Source organism: Gobio gobio, assembly GCF_949357685.1.
Source record: "Gobio gobio genome assembly, chromosome: 5".
Taxonomy (NCBI): Eukaryota; Metazoa; Chordata; class Actinopteri; order Cypriniformes; family Gobionidae; genus Gobio; species Gobio gobio.
This window is the reverse complement of record NC_137101.1, coordinates 23,179,241-23,196,956: the sequence shown is the minus strand read 5'-3', so window position 1 is coordinate 23,196,956 and position 17,716 is coordinate 23,179,241. Positions and strand designations below refer to the sequence as shown.

Here is a 17,716-nt window from a genome sequence, read left to right as displayed (position 1 = left end):
ATGTATTTATTTGCACATTTATTTATGTATATATTTAGTTATGTAGTAGAATTCTGTGGGTGTATTTATTTGCATATTTATTTATTTATTTATTGTTTTGCAGGTTTCGTCCTCCATACAACTGTTAGGATTTTAGTTTTTAAAAATTGAAATTAACACAAGTTATAAGATACAATAAAAGCAACTTAACCATAAATGTAAACATCGTGCTATTTTAATGTACTTGTGTGGTGTGGTAGGCGATTAAATCAAGCATCCAACGCTAGATGGCGCACATGTCAATGTCAAATTGTTGCCTTCATGTCCTGTAAATACTTACTTTGTCTTAAATTCAATTGTAAAGTCAAATTGGATCCCTCCATCCCAAATTATTCTCGAAATCATTAAAACTGATGAGCTACTTCATGAAGACTTGGGAAACATCTTAATACTGATTATTTCCCTATGTGAAATATACAATACTTTATAATGTTTGTTTATAATGTGTATTTGTATCAATGTTATAGAATGAATATATGTAATATGTCAAAATGTATTTATATTGGTATTGATAATGTGTTTATATTTATTTATGTTTATTTATATTTGATATTGATATTTAATGTTTACATCAATTATATTCATTTATTTTTCACATTATATTAAATGTAATTTCTTAGTCTGTGCGTGTGTGTAAATGTCAATATTTAGGTGTAATATTTATTTTGATTTTTCTTACTGTCATGGCAATAATAAAACACTGAAGAGAAAAAAAGAAAGAAAGAAAGAAATTGCTAGTTCAGTGTGATTTGTGCGTAGCCCCTCCCCCCAGCTACTATCTGCGCATGTCATAGAACGCCGCTGATCACGTAGTCCACGTGCAGCACGCTGACGCATCTGCATTAATATACAGAAGATGTTTGTACATCTTCTGTGTTTGTACATCTTCTGTGCACTTGTTTCAATTACCCTTGCGTCTTTACCTGTAGGCCTACAGTCTACCTTGGGTCCCTATTTAATTATAAATATAGCGTGTATTATTACTTTGGAGTATAAATTGGAAAGCTTGTGGTCGCCTCAGACAGTGCCCTGTATGAAGTGAAGTGAAGTATGTAATTTAATAGTATGATCATCATATTAGTAAACCACATTACTCAAATGTATATTTGTCATGAAACTTGACAGCTTGACATGCTTTGCTGAACTTGGAGAAAACGTTATCATTATCATTATATATATATAGCTTAGATTTTTCATCTGTGTATATCACCTGCATGGTGTTCTTGGTTCAGGTAGATTAAAATTGAGACCCTATAATTTTAACAGTATTGCCGTGCATGAATTGAATTGTGAAAAGTAGTACGCACACAATCTTTCTTCATTCATTGAAACCTCCAAGTGTTCATGTTTGAGCCCATGTAGGCAATGGAAGGCACTGATGTCGACGCGCACTAGGCGGATTTTCCTTCGGCAGTTTCCGCTTATGTTAACCACGCCCCTATTTCCCTTCGGGAGATTCCGCTGACGTTAATCCCGCCCCTCCAGTGCTCAGCGTTGTTTAGGGACATTAGGAAGATGGCGGCTGCCCCGCTGTACTGTGTCTGCCGGCGGCCCTATGATGTTAACCGGTTTATGATCGAATGCGACATTTGTAAGGACTGGTTCCACGGCAGGTATGGAAATTGTGGTCTATTTAACATATGGTTGACGGTTGGTATGTACTGGCTGCCTTGCCACGGGGGTATTTTTGGTGTAAATCAAGGGTGTCATGTGAAAGTGCTGGTGACGCGCGTCGGGGGTATTTAAATATGACGGTGCGCGATCACGCTCGACTCGCATATGTTTTGAGCGTTATTGATCGATTTCTGTCAGATTTCTTCATGAAAAATGTGTACGAGGAACTTTTAAGACAACCTGCCTCCCACAAACCTTCCCTCAGGATTAGATTATCCTGCTTTTCTTTAGAAATGAGCTGCCAAAAGCCACATGGCTCATCTGTATGTGTGTTATGAAACTAGACATTTAAATCGTCTGTCTGCCTGAGCTTGACATGCTTTGCTGAACTTGGAGAACTGTTTTTTTATTTCACTTTATAGCTCAGATTTGTTGCCAAAATAATCAATTTTGTGGCTATTTGCCAATAGTTTTCGTCTGTGATTTCAGATGGGTCCAGATGGGATTCTATTTACCATAGTCACCATAGTTTCTGGCAAAGGTGTGTGTGTGTGTGTGTGTGTATATATATATATATATATATATATATATATATATATATATATATATATATATATATATATATATATATATATATATATATATATATATATATATATATATATATATATATATATATATATATAAATAAAATATTTCACATACAGTTAGTCTGTAATACACCTGATTGGCTTAATTTAAGATTAATAGACATCAATGGGATGTCTTGACAACTATGCATATACAATTGTGTGTATATACAGTAAATGATAATCTTGCCTGGTCATGTCATGTTTATCCTGTTCCTGTGTCAAATTGTTTTATGTGGCAACTGGCAAGACAAGTTGTGCAATATGAGCACTTCTAGTGCTTGGCAGAACAGATATGTTTTTTGAGAAGTAGATACACAAAAAAAGCCTATCTAGCTTGGCACCATTTTTTGGAGTCTTGTCAAAGGTTGTTGCCTTTGAGCTTCAAGACAGAATCTTCTCTGTAAATGAGCCAGGTCTCAGCTTTCCTTCCTGTCTTGAGAAGTATCTGCCGGTATAGCGAGCGGTTGTGTGGGTGTTGAGAAGTCTTGTGTAACTTTGTGGAGCTGCCAGGTTCCCGAAAGTGCGAGACGAAGACTGGCGAGAAGAAGAAGTGAGGGAAATGACTGTGATTCTGCAGTGTCATTGACGCACAAAAGCACAGCATGCTCGGTATCACTTCACCCTGCGCATCTAGATTGACGTGACAACAATTTTTCCGGAATCAGAAATGTGAAACTTCTCTTGTAGAAGATTTTGCATGCCAAAAAGTGCATGTGGCAGAATGTGGATGTCTTGCCTCAATGCAGGTGAGGTGAACGTGTGTCTGAACCTGTGAACCAATTACTATAAAAGACCCAGGTTAATCTAACCCTGAGGGTGTGTAATGTTATGCTTGGTTCTCTTCATAGCAGGTTGTGATTTGTATAATGAGACCTCAGATTTTTGAGGCTTACAGGTGACTTTAGGTGGCCATAGATCTGCTGATTTACGAAGCTGCAAGTTCAATACGCATTCCGGAAAAAATCTCAGGTCGAGACCATCCTTTGTCCTTTTCAGACTGAAAGTAAACAAGTTCTGTGGACCTGAGTGCCGTCAAAGAAGCCAAAATGCATAAATCTATTTTCCATTAGCTGTTAAACCTCTTAATGCTTAGTGTCAATTGGAAATTTCAGGAATGCATTGGTTTATTTAATTTTGGCCTGACTTTTCACCATTGATCTGATCTTGAAACAGTCATAAAAATAAACATCTTAAAGTCGGCATGAAATTAAGGTTCACCTAGTCTGTCACTGATCATATTGTGAACAATTCATCCATGCATGTTAACATTTCTTTTGACCTGGTATTTTTTCATCAAAATGTCATTATTTGGATCTTCCAGTTTTCTCTGATGATGCTTGCTGGACTTTTTCAATCATTGTCCGTTTAATCCTGTCCTTTTCTTCACAATCAACTTCAGATCTCCCTCAATTGACTGTTTGCAAAGACCCGCCCCCTTTAGTTACTGTTGCTATGTCCGACAAGCCACGCTCTCACACCACACACACGTTCAAAGCAAAGAGGATACTGACAACGCACTGACAGACAGGACACTTACTTTTAATATGAAACAAAGTCTCAACTCTAAAATTTTCTTCTTCTTTTTTTAAGAAATCTAAACCAATACCGTTTTATGGCTCTTTAATGTGTGGTGGTGACTGGTCGCTGTAGCTCCTCAGTTAAAGCTGCTCGTGAACCGATCATCTCTTCCTTCTAGTTAATTTATAGTATCAAATAAACATGAATGAACCTCAGAAGGAATGTTGTTTCAACCGTGGCAAGGCGTCAGTACACACCACTTTTCAAATTCAAGTCCACCAACGTTAATCTACAAACTCTCTTGACTGCTTTGTTGGACAAAAATGGCGGATTCGACGAATGGCGGATTATAATTGGTCAGATCACCTGTCAATCAAACTCCCGACGAAGGGTGAATTGACTCAGCAGTTGATTGGTGGAACCAAGTTCTACACTATATTTTTATTCTTTTTCGATAATTAATTTCACTCATATGTACTTCACAGTACATTAGAGAAGACTCAATTATACTTTTGTTTCTTGTGACTCTTTGCATGTTTTGATGTTTTCACTTGTTTCATGAAAATGCCAAATTATTCCTGGAAGATGGTCTTTCAAAATCTTTTAGCAAGAACTGGGCTAAAAGTTTCCTAAGCAACAAAGGCTTTGGGACACATGGGGTCAGCTGATTAGTGTACTATGTACCCCATCTAGCCATACCCTCCCAAATGTAAACTTGTTTGGCTCTAGATTACTATTTGGGAATCCATCTGCATTATACAATGGATGGATTGAAACTTCACTCTTTCTTTGGATTTTGAATGTTTGCACTTGTGACAGGAACATAAAGACGCATAGCTGCGATGTTAAAATACTTTCCCTTTTCTGGTCACTTGGTTTGTCAGGATGTTTTGCCGTTCAAGTCATTATGCCTCATTAAATCCTAAATAGGTTTCTGTCTCTCAACAGAAGCCTAGTGTGAGCCGCTTCCAGACCTGAGACGCCCTGAAGATTTGTGTTCAGTAATCAGGGCCTGGTTTGGTGACCCCTGCCTGCTCTGTAGTGCGTTAATCTAATTAAACTGTTCTGTTTATTTGTTAGGAAAGTATGCAGACAAAAAATGATGAGAAACATTTAAATCGTCACTATTTAGTTGGCAGTATTTATTTGACTTTCACCATTGACGCAATCCAATGTAGTAATGCAGATCCAGTGGTCTTGAGTCTATTGTTCTGCTTAAGCCCAAAGTCGTTTTTTCACATTGCACGTGACATAAATGTCGTCATCAGCGTTGTATGTGTGTACTGTAGACCCGTGGGCTGGTTTTTCAAACTGCATTTACTTCGAACATTCAGCACATGTATAACAGCTTAAACTTTTTAGTACTTATTAGTTGGTCCACAAGGTAGCAACTCTGGCCCCGGCCATTATTTAACAGACCAAAAAGAAGAGAAATAGCAACAACAAACTACTCAAGACTGCAACAACAAGAGACGCCCGCAGTGATGAGCGCATGTGTGACGTGATTAAAAGATACTCGCAACTCTAGTTTAAAAGAAAACAGACATTTTTATCATAAGCTAAGCATCAAAATTTAAATATACTTTATATTTTTGGACTTACTTAACGTTTTCAGCCCTCAAATGCTCTTTTGTGTAAAACTACTGAACAGTAAAGGGGCGGTCACACCACTTATCGTTCCATTGACTTGCATAGTATGAGCTAAAAATGCTATGGAAGTCAATGGGGCTCATCAACTGTTTGGTTACCCAAAATCTTTTGTGTTCAGCAGAGGAAAGAAATTCACACAGGTTTGAAACAACTTGAGGGTGAATAAATGATAGAATTTTCATTTTGGGCAAATTCTCTCTTTAAAAAAGCTTTTTATTGCATCAAAGTCTAGTGTGATCGAGGCTTAAGCTGCCATTGCTAGTTCAAAAAACATGGCGAAGTAATATGGAACTACTTACTTAAACACTTCAAGGTGGGGAAAGTGCTTTCTGGTAACCGATGTTGATTTCAAATCACCAAAAAAACGCCCCTTTTTGATTGCTCCGCCCCACACATAAGTAACCTAGTCAACAACCATGGCGGAATCTGCTGTGCCAGCAGGCCGAGGGTATGACGTCATCAATACGTGAAAACAATGTGTGTTAATTAGGGGTGGCACGGTATATGAAAAAAAAACGAACCGTTCGGTTCGCTTGTCTCGGTTCGGAGTGTGTGTGCAGCACGGTTCGACGCATGCGCAATGTAGCCTCGTGCCCGTATGTTACCTCAGACAGCGGGTGTCCTTTTCGCGCAAAATAAGAATGTGTGGACATACAGTAAAAGTGGAATGCTACAGGTCATGCCAAGTGTAGAAATGGCAAGTGGGAGAGATAAGGAAGGCTGCCCGAAGTTGGAGGATGCGCCAGCGTCGTATAAACGCCAGCTTCACACCGCTCGCGCAAGCAGGGCAGGGCAGAAGCAGTGCGTATGGAGAGCGGGCGCGTGCGTGCATTCACACACTGGCAGCGTTTGTCTCGTGCAGCTGAACCGCGGCTCGTGCCGCTCGTATATTGCAAATACAGACGAATTTTGTCCATTCTGTCACATTTTCCGGTTTTCTCCTCTGACTCCTGTCTGTGTTGTACTTTGAATTATGATGGGCAGCATATCTGCTGCAAATGCGACCGTGTTACCCTCTGTCTTTCCCAAACACACATGCATATAACATAGTTCACATGATAAATGTAACCTTAAAGTTAAGATCTGCTTCTAGTTTGAATAATTTAAACAGGCCTTTGAAGTTTGGGCAAAAACTTCTGGCAGTGTTGTGTTTTCATGCATTTTATAATTTTTTTTCACAGCGCTGGATGTCATATGGTGATTGTGAAACGCACGGAATACTTCACTACATGATTTCATGTTGAAATTTGTTATTTTTCATGTTAATCAGGTCAGCTGCTCACGCTGAATTAAAGCCACAGTGCATTGTTCTGATCAAAATTAACATGAATAATATGAAAAATGTTAACGCCAATGTGTCAGACTCGGTAGACAGCGTAAGCAGGAGACAGCCAGTTGGGAAACAACTTCTACATGATATAAAAAACTGTATCCTTAATTGTGGATAATTAAGCTTTATATCATATGCTGAAGTAAATTTCTGGAGTGTTAACGATTAATAGAAAAAACAACAACAAGAACCGTACAGAACCGAAAACCGTGATACGAACCGAACCGTGGGTTTTGTGAACCGTGTCACCCCTAGTGTTAATATGGTAATCAGGTCGAATGTTCAGTGAAAAAGTCATCCCTTACATCCCAAAAACACAAACACAGTTCGCATGAACAACTCGATAGCACGAGCACGACAGTCGAACTAATGAACATATTAAAATTATGACAAGATTAGAGGGTTATATCGATCACGAAAAGAGGAACCAAAGGAAACAAACATATATTAGGAGTTTATCTTACTTTTTGGACACACTTAAACACACTTGGGAGCTGACACTTGACCCAATGAATGGGTCTTTATCATCGCTGAAGTGAACGACGATACGATTGCAAATGGACAAACAAGCAAACATGATACATAAGCATATTCAAGCAAAAGCCAGCATATATTAGTTCTGTGAAACAAAACAAAATTAATGTTACTCGCCTAATTAGAAGAAATAATGCAACCTCTGCGTCCGATTGCAGGCCTTCGCGCTCCTTGAGTTCTCTGCAGCGCTGGAAAACTTCTTGCCTGATCGTAAACCTTCTTTTGTTCCTTAGACATTTTCCACTTTTGTTTTTTATCTGCCACCTCTCTTTCTGTCGTCGCTCGGCTAATGTCCGTCCTGTGTCGTGTATTTTGAATAATGACGTGCACTGAGCACTCTCTTCTCCCTGTCATTAGTAGACACGCCCCTTACTGCTGATTGGCTATATGTTTGTTTTGGTACTCGGCCCGAGACACTTTTATAAAGCAGTTTTGAAATACCACTTACCCCACCTTTAAACATTTGAACATGAAATATTTTTGTGTAGTAACTTTTTAAAAGCAAGCACTTACTTTTTGTAATGTGCCTAACGTGTTTTGCCTAATATAGCATGGCGTCTTGTTCCTCATTGCTTGCTGAATATGTAGAGTGTAATAAGTGACGAATAAATGTGTACAAAAAATAAAGGGATCTGACAAGCTGGCCACTGGAAATAGGTTCATTTCTACACACTTTTTTTGCCTTCATTCCCTTTGGTTCCCTGGTGGGTAGTTAATCAGTTACTCAGGTGACAGGAAGGCTGACTCAACTCCAGGCATGTGGCACACTGACCTGGTTCACATGGCGTTATGAAACTAAGACAGGGAGATAAATGGAGCACTTCATATATAAAAAGGCATTGTGGGAGAGATGGTTAAACTCCATATAATAAAATGAACGCAATAAGATTTTTAAACTGCATTGTACAGTAAATATTCACAAGGAAAATGTGAGTTTGGCCTATAACAGTGTTTCCATATCCAACGTAATTTTTTTTTTTTTTAATGACAAAGCGAACATGTAAATTTGGTCCTCAAAGAGCTTTCGTCCTGGTAATTATGACATTGTTGTGCCGTTCACGTGGGCCCCATCTCATAAATGTGATTATTCCAACATGACTTTGAGGCGTTATGGGATTGTGTGTGGATTATATGTGTGGAGTGCATTGTGGGAGCCTGTTTGGTTATATGGTAAAAGTGCTGCTTTATATTTCACTTAAGCAGAGTGGATTGTGTTGGTCTTTATGTTGTCCAACACTGCTGAGAACTTCAGTACATTCATCAACTGGGGGACGGGATCTGAGCTCTCTATTCTTTCCCTCATTGTCTGTTTCACGGAGGAGGGAAGCGGAGGAGGAGAGTGGGTGTAGAGTCATTCATCCATAAACCCTTCCTCCCCCATCTGCTCGTGTGTCATAGCATGTCTGGCTCTGATACCCAGGTGATGCAGCATGAGCTGGAGTCAAGGCAATGGTTCATGATATCCCGTTTGGGGACTGGGATTGTATCACAGGGGTAAAAGACAAACATCCGATGAATACAACAGACATTCAAACCTCCAGAAACTTGCGATTTTTGTGATCATAATAAATATTCGTGGTTAGTGATGCACCAATAATAAAACTTGGGTTGATGCCAATAACTTGTTAATTAGGTTGTGTTATGGTTGGTAACTAATAAATATAAAATTAAATATTTATATAAAAATATCTTTAACATTAAATAAATATTACAAATATAAATTCTATTGTATTTTGACTTCATAAATTAAACAAATCCAACATACAAGTGAATTTAAATATCACATTATAATGCACAGTATAAAATATAGACATTCATTTTGATTGATTTTCTAAATGTATTAACGTTTTAAAAGATTCATTTTAAATGAGCATTAGATGATGGTAGAGCTGCACGATTAATCGTTAAAGATCATGAGCTTGACCCATGCAATCTTTTTCCTTAATGACAAAGGATGAGCTGTCTATTAAACCCTTGATAAGTATGATCATAGCGAACATTCAAATCTGTGAGAGAGCAGTTATCATGAATAGGTATGAAACTGCTTCCCAGTCTTTTTTTTTTTTTAAACACACAGTATCATTACGGTTTCAGTTATTCATATTATCACAGAAGTACTGGGATGAAAGTTTCTATTTCGAATATTACAGATGCCTATGGTAGCAATCAAAATAGAGTAAATCACTTTTTGAAAGTACCTTGACGCTTCAAATAAGGATTTTCTCGATAACAGCCTTGTGCTAGTAGGTGGCGAAGAGTGACTGTTAAAAAAACGATTTGTGGTTGAATCATTCATTCAAGTGACATATATTTATGAGTGAGTCATTGAATTTTTAATCTGATGTTAAGCGTGTACGTTCAGATATTTAAAAAGCTGTGCCATTTTACAAAGATATTGATAAATTTGGTGGAATTTATATATACAGTATATATAAGTATAATATATAAGAAAGTATATCAGTCTGGCGACTAAACAAAAAAATGACTAGCCAATGGCGATTCTATTGCCAAGGTGTGCGTAGAGGGTTGCAGTTTGAGTGTGTAACAAGACACGTAACAGAACGGAAGGGATCACACGCTTTCAGAGAGGCAGCTTGTGCGCACGTTTCGGTGTGTGGCAGTGTGTGGAGGTGTTTTTTGCAAGTTATTGTCACATAAGTAACAGTCGTGTGCCCAGTCTATTCTCTGCTATATGCGTCAACCTAAAACTTTTCACTAAGTTGAAGTAGCCTATTAAAATCATTCAGATATTGCGTGCCGTTGCGATATGTAAATTTGCGATACTTTGATAATTTCAATATATTGTGCACCCCTAGCAGCAATTAACATTTTGTCACAAGCTCAAGTAAAATACATATTGTCTTGTTTTCTATTCAGGATCGTGATTTCTATTTTAAACAAAAAATAAATTGATTCTTGACCAATATCGATCCTGCAATGTTTGCAATCGCTCGCAAATTTGTCTTATTTTCACAGAAAAAGTCAACTTAAGAGAAATTAAACAAAAAAATGTAATTGCGATATCAAATTTGGTAACTGTGATCTTCTATCATGTTAGTCTGACAAACAGAAGTCCTGCCTTTATCGAAAAATATGGAAAAAAACATTGAGGATCAACTTTTTTTTGTACATGGTATTATATATATTGGGAAGCGCATATAATGGATGAATGTGTCGCAGTAGAAAAATGTCCTCATGGGTCACTGATACCGCTCTACCAGTGTTGATGGTATTGGCCAGCGTGGGTGGCGTTGGGATGTTCGCTAACAGTATACAACTGCAAAGGTATTTCAAATTTATTTTTACCCACTTTTATTTTTATCTGCCGTTAGCATATTGGGGCTTTTACCTCTTCTGGGATGACAACAGCTTTAGCTACCTAGTTCTACTTGGTCTTTCTTACGGTTTCCTGCAATAATGAGGAGATCAAAGCTTAGACAGAAGCACACTCAATCCTTTGCATGTGTTCAAAGGCTGTCTTTTTTTTGGAGGAGAATCACCTTTCTTCTGAAGTCCCCTGCTGATTTTAACAGCCCCATATAGCACAGCATCCACTCTTGATGTTAACTCTATTCTGATGGAAGAGAGAGCCAAAGCATTTACGGCAGCATCATTCAAACTCAAAAAGGAATTAAAACCACTCTTGAAATACATGATTGCATCAAAATCCAACAATCTACAGATCATAAGGTGTCTATGTAGCCTACAGCTTCTTCATTACTAGCATATACCACCCTGAGCCCTTCCGGTACCCTGCATAGGCTCTGTCCCAGATAGGGTACTTGATGTGCAGACTTGCAATGACCACTTGAAGTCTTGTCCACGAAGTCATAGGGTGTCCCATTTGTCATTTTAGGTTTTAGAAGGGCGCTATGCCAGTACTACTATCCTACTGGGCTAAAGTATTATGTCTCCAAATTGTGGATTTGAGGAGGGCCCAATTGGGAAAGGGACAGGGACAGAATATATGTGATGCAATACCTCATACACTTGTGAGTTATAGTCACTGTGAAGTCTGCACATGTGGGCGCAGCAAAAGCGTGTATCACGGGAGCATAGTTGCCGCCCATGTGCACTCTTCTGAACTGTAAACCGATAAATGGGACAGCCTATCGTGTTGTAGATTAAAAGACAAATACGAGCGAAGGCCTCAAGACTGCAAGTGCAGAATTTGGAAGAGGGCCTAAGTTCTCAATATTTTGGTTGCATAAAAGTAAGACCTCCATTTAAAAGAAATCACGTTTGCGCAGAAGCTGGGCCAATTTGAAAGACAACAGGGTTGTTGTGGTCCACTGAAGAGACTTTATTATTTAATTTAATTTATTAATTTTAACAGATTTAATTGGTGATTCGACATGCAACCGTTCCTTGGAGATGTTGGCCTTTTCCCACACTTAGTTTAGACAGTTGTAGCATTCTTGCATGACTAAAAAGTAGCTAATATATGTAAGCTATAGGAAAGGTAGAGTAAATATCAGACTAGGTGTCAGTAAACACATCCGTGTGAGTGTTAGCACTTTTCTGCGTTCTCCCGTGTGGCCCCAGTTGTTTGAGTCGTCTCTGCATCAGTAAATCTCTTGCCGCTGGACTGTCAAAACTCATCTAGCTGATTTCACATGGTTGACAGTATGACTCTGGAATGAATCTTTGGAATGTGTGTTTGTGTGGGTGGCTGAGCGTTATGGTTGTGGTTGTGGTTTGGCTTTTTTGGCAGTGTGACTTGGGGTGCGGTTTGAGTGACATGGCTGGTGGAGGAAATCCCACAATTGTGACGCAACACACTGTTGATTGTACTACTGCCTGCCCACACAATGTTTGACATATACAGTGGTAAACTATGTAAAACTTTGTAACATTATCTGAAAAGTTCAGATGATGACGCCATTGTACTATGCAACAGAGCATTACCGGCATTGACTAAGTTTAGAAAAAGGCATATTGGACATGTAGAGCCATGTACACCATTAGTTTATGCTAACAGCCATTCCATGGGTGACATTGGTGACTCATTTTAAAATCTATAATATTGAGTAATGTGGTTGTTTTTTGGTTTAGTTTGTGATTGTGAATTAATTTAGATTATACAATGTCAATGTGGTAGTTTTGGACATTATTTGTGGTTCTTGGCTAATTTTGGTAGATGGCTTGGCCTATAGCAGATTTTTTTTTATTTGACAATTTTGAAATTGTTGTCATCAGCTAATTAGCCTTTCGAAAGACCTTAAATATTTCAGACACCATGTGAGGTCCTTTTTACTTTCATACACAAACACTCACACATGTATGTGTATATTTATACTGTTAATGTGGTGATGCATAAATTCACTTGCATCTTTTAAGATGGTTGATTTCAGTCTTATATGTTTATTTTTTTATTTAATATCAGCCATTTTTGGTTTTCTTATCACCAGCACCACTCGTATTTACTTCATAAAAAACATTTTTATGCGGTTTCATTTGTACAGTGTCTTTTTAATAACTAAATATAATTTTTGTGTCATTGTTGTGTTAGTCTAGTGTGTGAATGGGTAATTGAGTTCTGGTCCAAAAGAAAAGTGTGTTGTAATATTAAAATTGTTTATAAACGCAAGTTTAAATGTTTAAGATTTCGATTTTTTTGTGTTATTTGCTAGTGGCTACTGGGTGGTTGTGGCTGAATTCTATCTATTGGGTACTTATCTTGCTTTCCTTTTTTTCAGTTGTGTTCAAGTAGTGGAGCACCATGCTGCTGATATCGATGTTTATCACTGTCCCAACTGTGAGCCCATCCATGGACCCTCCATGAGTAAGTGTGTTCATGTACACGTGTTTCTTAATCGCTTTTGTTGTGTCCACGGATCAGCCTTATGAATATTTATTTTCTTTTTCTCAGTGAAAAAGCATAACAACTGGCACAGGCATGACTACACCGAGCCAAATGATGGTACACACCCCATCCAGGCAGGAACTGCTGTGTTTGTGCAAGAACTCCAGGCCAGGAGCTTTTCCAGGTACAAGCACATCTGGATAAAAACTTAATTAAATGTTGAACTTTCCTATCTTGATGTCCGATGTGTTTTAAGGACAAAATCAATCATTGATACATGTGTTGCGGCTTTGAAATTTGCACCTACCTGATAAGACTTGCAATTGATTTGTGTGTCTTGGCTTTTCCAAAGTGGTGAGGAGGTTCTGGTGCCAATGCATGGGAGTCAGGTGACCCAACGCTTCCTGGAGAGGGAGGGCTTCCATTACCCCATAGTGGTGCATGACCTGGATGGACTGGGCCTTAAACTGCCCTCTCCTACTTTCTCTGTCAGCGACGTGGAGCATTACGTTGGTAAGACCTCCGTTTGTGTGTATTGCATTTATGGTCTATCAGATAACAGCTCGAGAGTGTCTGGCAAGTGAAGCACTTGAGACTCATTTAGATTACATTTAGACCAGACACACACATCTGTGCGTATATGCTGTTCAGAAGTACGGGGTCAGTAAGAACTGTTTTTTTGAAGGTAGGGTTAGGCAACTTTAGAGTGGTTAGCAATAGCACGCTAGCTTATAAAGCACAAGATCCCACCCTCCCTTCAGAGCGTCTCCAAAGCCACACCTCCTCTAAAACACATGAACTTACACAGCGAAGTCTGCAAAGCGTCACGAGAGACAGTGTTAAATTACCTCATGTCTCATAGGACCAGATGCAATTCAATTCAATTCAAATTTATTTGTGTAGCGCTTTTCACAATACATATCGTTTCAAAGCAGCTTCATAGAAAATGCATGCGTCTACATTACAAATTAAAGGGATTTGTCTATGTTATGCATTTCAGAAATGCACATATACAAAGCACACAGATTAGCTTACAATCTATTATTAATCAATATAATAATTAAGGCAAAGAAATTAGTGAAATAAGAATACATGTTGTTAATGAATAGCAATGATTGGACAAACTTTTTTTTCAGTCTTGAAACTTCCACAGAAAGTATATGTACTTGTTTTAATAATTAGACCACTTCTATTATTGATTTGCTTTCAGGATGTGTTGTTTGCTTTCAGGATGTTTCAACCAGTTTAACAAAAAGTGTTCATCAAACAAATTGCTTACCCTACCTTTTAATGGTGCACTGTGTACATTTTAGCGGCATCTGGTGGTGAGGTTGGGAATTGCAACCGCTCACCCCTCCCTTTCAAAGCATATATAGAGAAGCTATGGTGGCCGACACTGGACAAAGATGTCGTCGTCTGAGACATCAGAGAGTGACTAGCGCTCTGTAGAGCAGTTTGTTCCTGGGCTACTGTAGAAACATGACGGCGCAAAATGGTGACTTCACTGTAAGGGGGCCCGCGGTGTATGTAGATAGAAATGGCTCATTCTAAGGTAATAAAAACATAACGGTTCATTATGTAAGGTCTTTATACACCACTGAAAACATGGTTATGTATATCAAATTGCATTTGTCAATAGATCCTCATAAATACTACACACTGCACCTTTAATAATTATTTCAGGAATGATGTATTGATCAAACGTAACAAAGACATTTATAACATTAAGAAAAAAAGTTATACATCAAATAATTGCTGTACTTTTTAACTTTGTTCATTAAAGAATAAAAAATTTAAAAAAACACCCCCGAAAGTAGGTAAATGAAGGCAAGTTTCAGAGGCGAGCACTTTAGTGCCTGAGGTTGGAAAATCACCCATTTACTCTAACCTCTGTTGGGTTTTAATACCATTTCATTAAAGCTAACAAGTAGTTTTTTGAGCAACTTTAAACACATTGGAGCGTTAGGTTACCAAGTGCCATTGTGATTGTGGTTATCCGTCCGTGCTGGTAGTGAATGGGTTTGGACCGGACTCCTGTACAACTGTGGAGGTTATCTCCTCTCTCCTCTACATTAGACCTAAAACATTTCATCTCCAGTTACAAAGCTGTTGTACAGCACAGCCAGTCTGAGCTCAGGTTCCCAATAGGGATGTTTTATCTCAATGCTTATGTTACATGGCTCCCTCTTTCGCACGCCGCTGATCTTTAAGCTGGAACTGTTTTAATAGTAACAGGTGTCGAGGGGAAGAGGTGTGTGTGTGTGTGTCTGTGTGTGTGGTGGGGGGGGGGGGGGGGTGCACTCAACAGATCATGTTACTTAGCCAGTTGGGCACAGACAAAAGGCCACTAACCTTCTCTGTCTGTCGTTTCTTCCATTTTCTCCATCCACCTGCTTTTCTTTTCTTAGAAAAGATTTGAGAAACACTCATTCTTCCATGTATGGGCAAATTTAGAAATTTGTTGTCCGACTTTGATCAAATTGTATGCAACATTATTTATCAGAGCAACAATTTTAAAAGGAAGTTAAAGGGATAGTTCACCCAATAAAATGTACATCATTTACCCATTTAAAACAGATTAATATTATTATTAATGTTAATAAGAAAAGCAAAAGGCATATAACAAAATGGCTAAAACTTAAACTAAAAATAAAATGAGAACTAAAAATATCAAAATAAAAGCTAATTCAAAATATGAATAAATACTATAATAGTATTTGAATATTACTAAAATAGCAATGGCCCATTTACTTCCATTGTGTGGAAAAAGCAGCATGAATATTTTGCATATTGAGGTTGATAAAAAAAAAAAAAGAAATATGATAAAATGAATACTTTTTCGGTGAACTTTAAATGTTGTCTAAAGACATTTTAAAATGAATATAGCTGGAAATGAATAGGTGATGACCATAAAAATATCAGCATTGGCTCAAAAGCTGTGCAGAGTTTTCCAGTTTTGTCCTGTTCCCAACTTTGGCTTTGAGCCTTTCTCATTTATGTGTTTGTGGGACTGTTCTTCCAGCTGTTCCCTGTCATCAGACGCTGGACAGCTGTGTGTGTGTGTGTGTTCACTTTACCACCAGCTGTCCAGCTTCGTTTCCGGTCCTCGGCTGTCATTTGTGATTTGCGGCCATGCAGCTGTGTCTCTCAAAAGCCTTATTACAGACTTTGTGTTTGTGAAAATCGACATACAGAATAATATAGAGAATTTATGCATGTGAAAATCTGCCCTGTAAACACACCCAATCTGAAAACATTTCGCTTTCTTTTTCCAGGTGCAAATAAAGTCATCGATGTGATTGATGTTGCAAGACAGGCAGACAGCAAGCTGAAGCTGGGAGAGTTTGTGAAATATTACTATCAACCTGAACGACCCAAAGTATTGAATGTTATCAGCCTGGAGTTCTCTGATTCAAAGTACGTATGTGTGCGAAACTGTCAGTTTCCTTTCTGTGCAACTTAAGTTCACTGCAAATGAACTTATTCTACTGGTTAAAATAACATACAGTGTTACTTTACCACTTAGGTCACATTGTTGTTGTATTAGATGACAAAATATCAATCTAAATACCCTTTTTTTTTAAAAAGAAAGTTTGTTTTTGGGGCCTGATATACAGTTATGTAGCTACTTTATGATTTACATGAGTTCAACTAACATTTAACACATACAAGTGCTTGTTTGAAATCTGATTTTTGTTTTCTGCTCTATTTTAGGATGTCTGATTTGGTGGAGGTTCCTGAAATAGCGCAGAAGATGTCCTGGGTGGAGAACTACTGGCCTGACGAATCGTTCTTCCCTAAACCATTTGTGCAGAAGTATTGTCTCATGGGAATGAAAAACAGTTACACAGACTTCCACATCGACTTTGGAGGAACTTCAGTGTGGTATCATGTTCTTTGGGTAAGATCTGAGGCTTGTTTGATGATGTGAATCTGTTTTAAGAAGAGCACTTTTGTATATAACCATGTAAATGGCTTTATGAGTAATTTGTGGCGCTTCAGTCATGTGATTTTTACATTTCTATAAGTGCTGGTTAACAGTTCCAATGAAATTCTGGTTTAAAAAAAATGTTGTGTTTGTGTGCACAGGGAGAGAAGATTTTCTACTTGATCAAGCCGACTAAGGCTAACCTTGCACTATATGAGTCCTGGAGCTCATCACCCAATCAGAGCGAAGTATTCTTTGGGGAAAAAGTCGACAAGTGTTACAAATGTGTGGTGAAGCAGGGAACTACCATCTTCCTCCCCACTGGTGAGAACACAGACTTAGCCAAACTTCTGAATCTCTTTTTGTGTCCTTTAAAAGATTATGCCCACCCACCTATTTACATTATTATAATCAGAATCAGAATGATCTTTATTCGCCTAGTGTGCGCAAACACACAAGGAATTTGTTGGGGTTTTTTGGAGCTCTGGGTACATCCATGCATACATACAAACATATTTTACACAAGAGGGTAGAAAGAACATTTAAATAAGTAAGAAGAAAAAAAATAGATTAAAAAAATAAACTTCTATACATCTAGATCAGAAGACTTGTGTACAGATGTGTGCATTATGTACTGTATATACTGTATTAATAAAAATATGTAT

General features: G+C 38.1%; 1 protein-coding gene across 1 annotated transcript in view; it reads left to right on the top strand.

Moving 5' to 3' along the window:
* Positions 1-1,528: 1,528 nt before the first annotated feature.
* The window catches only part of kdm7aa (lysine (K)-specific demethylase 7Aa), a 30,333-nt gene continuing 14,145 nt past the window's right edge, over positions 1,529-17,716 (top strand). Inside the window, exons 1-7 of the mRNA XM_079817408.1 lie at positions 1,529-1,652; positions 13,017-13,102; positions 13,190-13,307; positions 13,476-13,636; positions 16,399-16,540; positions 16,838-17,024; positions 17,213-17,375. Coding sequence (XP_079673534.1) covers positions 1,555-1,652; positions 13,017-13,102; positions 13,190-13,307; positions 13,476-13,636; positions 16,399-16,540; positions 16,838-17,024; positions 17,213-17,375 — 955 coding nt within the window. The 5' untranslated portion in view covers positions 1,529-1,554. The remainder of the gene's footprint in view (positions 1,653-13,016; positions 13,103-13,189; positions 13,308-13,475; positions 13,637-16,398; positions 16,541-16,837; positions 17,025-17,212; positions 17,376-17,716) is intronic.